This window comes from Sphaeroforma arctica (assembly GCF_001186125.1).
Source record: "Sphaeroforma arctica JP610 unplaced genomic scaffold supercont1.2553, whole genome shotgun sequence".
NCBI classification, from domain to species: Eukaryota; class Ichthyosporea; order Ichthyophonida; genus Sphaeroforma; species Sphaeroforma arctica.
In genome coordinates this window covers 2,505-5,851 of record NW_014038005.1, presented here as the reverse complement: position 1 = coordinate 5,851, position 3,347 = coordinate 2,505, and the positions used below count along the sequence as shown (strand labels likewise).

General features: G+C 39.9%; 2 protein-coding genes across 2 annotated transcripts; one reads left to right on the top strand and one right to left on the bottom strand.

The window, feature by feature from the left end:
- Positions 1-827: 827 nt before the first annotated feature.
- SARC_12749 (hypothetical protein) lies at positions 828-1,536 on the top strand (the record flags this gene model as incomplete). Its single annotated transcript, XM_014293139.1, has 2 exons — positions 828-890; positions 1,378-1,536. 2 exons carry the CDS (start codon positions 828-830, stop codon positions 1,534-1,536), a joined length of 222 nt encoding a protein of 73 aa, XP_014148614.1.
- Positions 1,537-1,928: 392 nt separating this feature from the next.
- SARC_12748 (hypothetical protein) lies at positions 1,929-2,585 on the bottom strand. Its single transcript, XM_014293138.1, has one exon. The coding sequence runs from the start codon at positions 2,558-2,560 to the stop codon at positions 1,988-1,990; it is 573 nt and encodes a 190-aa protein (XP_014148613.1). The 5' UTR covers positions 2,561-2,585; the 3' UTR covers positions 1,929-1,987.
- Between the last annotated feature and the right edge of the window lie 762 nt (positions 2,586-3,347).

The following is a 3,347-nucleotide window of genomic DNA, read 5'->3' as shown; positions in this document are numbered from 1 at the left end:
GTGTGTGTGTGTGTGTGTGTATATATATATATATTATATATATATTTATTTATATGTATATATATATATATGTATGTATGTATTTATGTATGTATGTACGTATGTATGTATTGTATTCTGTGTGTATGTTTACCTCTGGTGATACATGTACATTTACATTATTGATAGTTTATTGCTTTCTGAGTTTTCCCACTGTGGTTTTTGTGCCGTGTGGGTGGGTGGGTGGTTGTGTGCGCGGGCGACGACACTCCTTTGAATATCCTGCGCTCGTAGCTGTTTGGTGAGGATGGATGTGATGTGATCGCTGAACAGAATAAAGACCTCCATATATACAAATGGTTTCTAGGGTTGAGTGTTTTGTCAATGCTAGACATACATGATCTTGATATTATCTAGTCTATGGCCCGCCTGCCTGCACATGACTTCTGCAGAGTGTGCCTTTATACACCCATATATATATTTATTTATTTATGTATGTCTATATACATATATATCATTGTATGTATATATACATATATATTTTTATATGTATACGTTGGGTCATATAATAGATGACATAGCTGTACACATTGATTTGTAAGTGTTATGCGCGAAGTCTCGTTCGAATCTACCTCATTATGCCACATCGTATATACATTGCAATGGTCATAAAGGCTGTGAATCCGGACATCTGGGTGTGCCTAATAAGGCCAACTTCTTACATATTTCCATACTATCGAGTATTGAGTATGCTCGTAGTACAGCATGCATTCTTCTCGACCCCTTCATACAATTTGGCCTGGGCGAAGTGTAACGTATGTTCTATTTATAAATTTCGACGGACACAGCTGCCAGATCTATTGATCGATCCGTCGCCGTTCCAGGTGGTCCACCTCTCCCCCTTATCAGAGGTGTGTTTTAAACGTACACGCACACGTTTTCTCACGTCTGCGTGTGTGCATGCTGGAGGTAGCGAATGGATGCTAATGATATATATGTATATATATATATATATATATATAGGACATGCATGGATGCTTGTTTACGCGTACGTTGCTAGATACGACGACAAAAACTGATGGTCATGCATTTTGTAGTATTTGGGGTATATTCAGGTACATGTCAAGGTGTATTGCAACTGACATCTACCTTTTTTTAACGCATAACACCATAGTAAATTCCACGTGCTTATAATGGTGCAGTCTTAGCTAATTTCATCTGTAGCACGTACTTATTCTGGTACTCAGGCAGTCCATCGGGAATCCCCAACTCCTTGCTAATTCTCCTATGCATCATTTGTCATACATACAACGTACTTTTACATAGAGTAGTACGCAGGTTTATTTCACTATCATTCTAAAACCTGAATTCGTTCTCTCTCTTTTACGTGTTCTACAGGTCCACTTCATGTTTATCATGTTGCGGTGTTCCCACCTCTTCGTGACCAGATTCGGGCGGCTCATCGGTTACATCATGCTAAAAGACCTTATGCACAATGATCAGAACACTAGGCACAAGATCAAAACAGTGGATACCCAACCCGCACTTCCCAAGTAACCTACGCCGCTTACATTATATAGTCATACCATCTAAGCAAGGAGCGTATGATACAGGGTTGGTTTATCTGAGAACAAGGGAGCTTTTGGATATCTTAAAAATCGAGTCAATGTATCTGTTGGATTCTGAAAATAATTCGGTCTTTCGATGGGTTGCGTTGTATTTGTAGTACGACGCCCAACGATACATACACTAGGCGCATAATCGAAACAGTTGATGTGGATCATCTGATACTTCTCAGGGAATGTAACCTACCGGAATTACTTGTATAATTGTATTATATACCTTCAATAAATGAAGCAGAAGCGCAGAGAATAAAGATTTCAGTGTTCTTGGTGTCTGTCAGCGCAGTGTGTTCAACTACAATAGATAAACTTAACGCAATAGTTTATTTTGTTGACACACTAGATAACCAGCTTCGACGGAAAAGGTTGATTTGGGAAGATTATGTCTACTCCTTGCAACAGAAGTGGGACGCACACTTCATATTGCGATGACTGTTGTTGAACCAGCGCTGGCATTTTCTGTTGTTCTTGACTTTCTTGTTATACTTGTCCTTGCACACATCCTGGTTATTGTCCTTACATGTTAGCCATTCGGACTTCGGCTCCTCACGACACTCAGCAATCTCACATCCATCTTCACCCAGTTTGAACCCCCACTGGCAGTACATCTCAAATTCCATCTGGGGCTTAGCTGCAGGGCATGATTTGGGTCGGCACTCCGGAAGTTCACATCCATCGTGGCCAGTCTTATATCCATTCTCACATGGAGACTCACACGGAATCATGTCATGGCATTGATTGGGTGTGCAACACAAAACCATCGGGTCAAATGTTGACCAAGAAACTCCATGGGGCTTGATTCGGACATCCTTAGCTGGCTCGTTGTATTTAAAACCTGCTGGACATTCATTATCTTCAATCCACTTTTTACACAACTCGAAACTGCTGGTTCCGGAGGAACCAGCCATGGCAACAGCCGAAGCGCTGGCGAGGACGAGGGTAGTGGTAAAGAACTTCATATTAAGAGCAAGGCAGTTATATAATTGGTGATTGCTAGTGTTCAAGCGATACTGTCTGAATGTTCTGGCATTTATACATGATTTTGTCAACGCTTCAATACGCAACTCCAAAGAACAAATCTGGTGAGTGTCGAGCTATACAACAGGTAACAATACGGATATCTTGAGTTTAACCCATAAATAAAGTTAACACAAATTCTAGCGGCTAGTCTCCAAGTAGTTCCGAGACTATAGGTTTCGACAAGACCCCTGACCTCTGGATACTGGATAATCGACAAAGTCTCCCGAAAAATGCTTTATTTGGTATTTACACGGAAAGTCGGAGACTCAATCTTGAGACATAAATCCATATGTAGAGTAGACGGCTATGGTTTTTATTTGACCGTTTGTTGAGTGTTTACAATGAGTAGTTTCAAGCATCACGAGTTGCAAGTAGTACTCTTCAGATCGGAGCACGAGTAATTCATACATAGCGTTTTCTATATTTAATCTGGATCCTATTCATGTATTCGAGTTTTATGCAGAAGCAATATAAATTTTACTATTTTAGCAATTCCGAACTGGTTCCCGCTGGTTCCTAATTCTCAACTTCTTACTGTTTGTTTATCGTCTATTGACTAGCTAGAGTAGTAGGCTGTAGTATATAGACCACTAGTATGTATTTAGTAATTTACATAGCACAGCAGTGCTTACGTTCTAACTTCTCACTTCACTATTAGATTATTTATTTTTTAAAATACATACAGAATCCTGCAGGACTCTGACTCTATACTCAAAAGTCGATAGT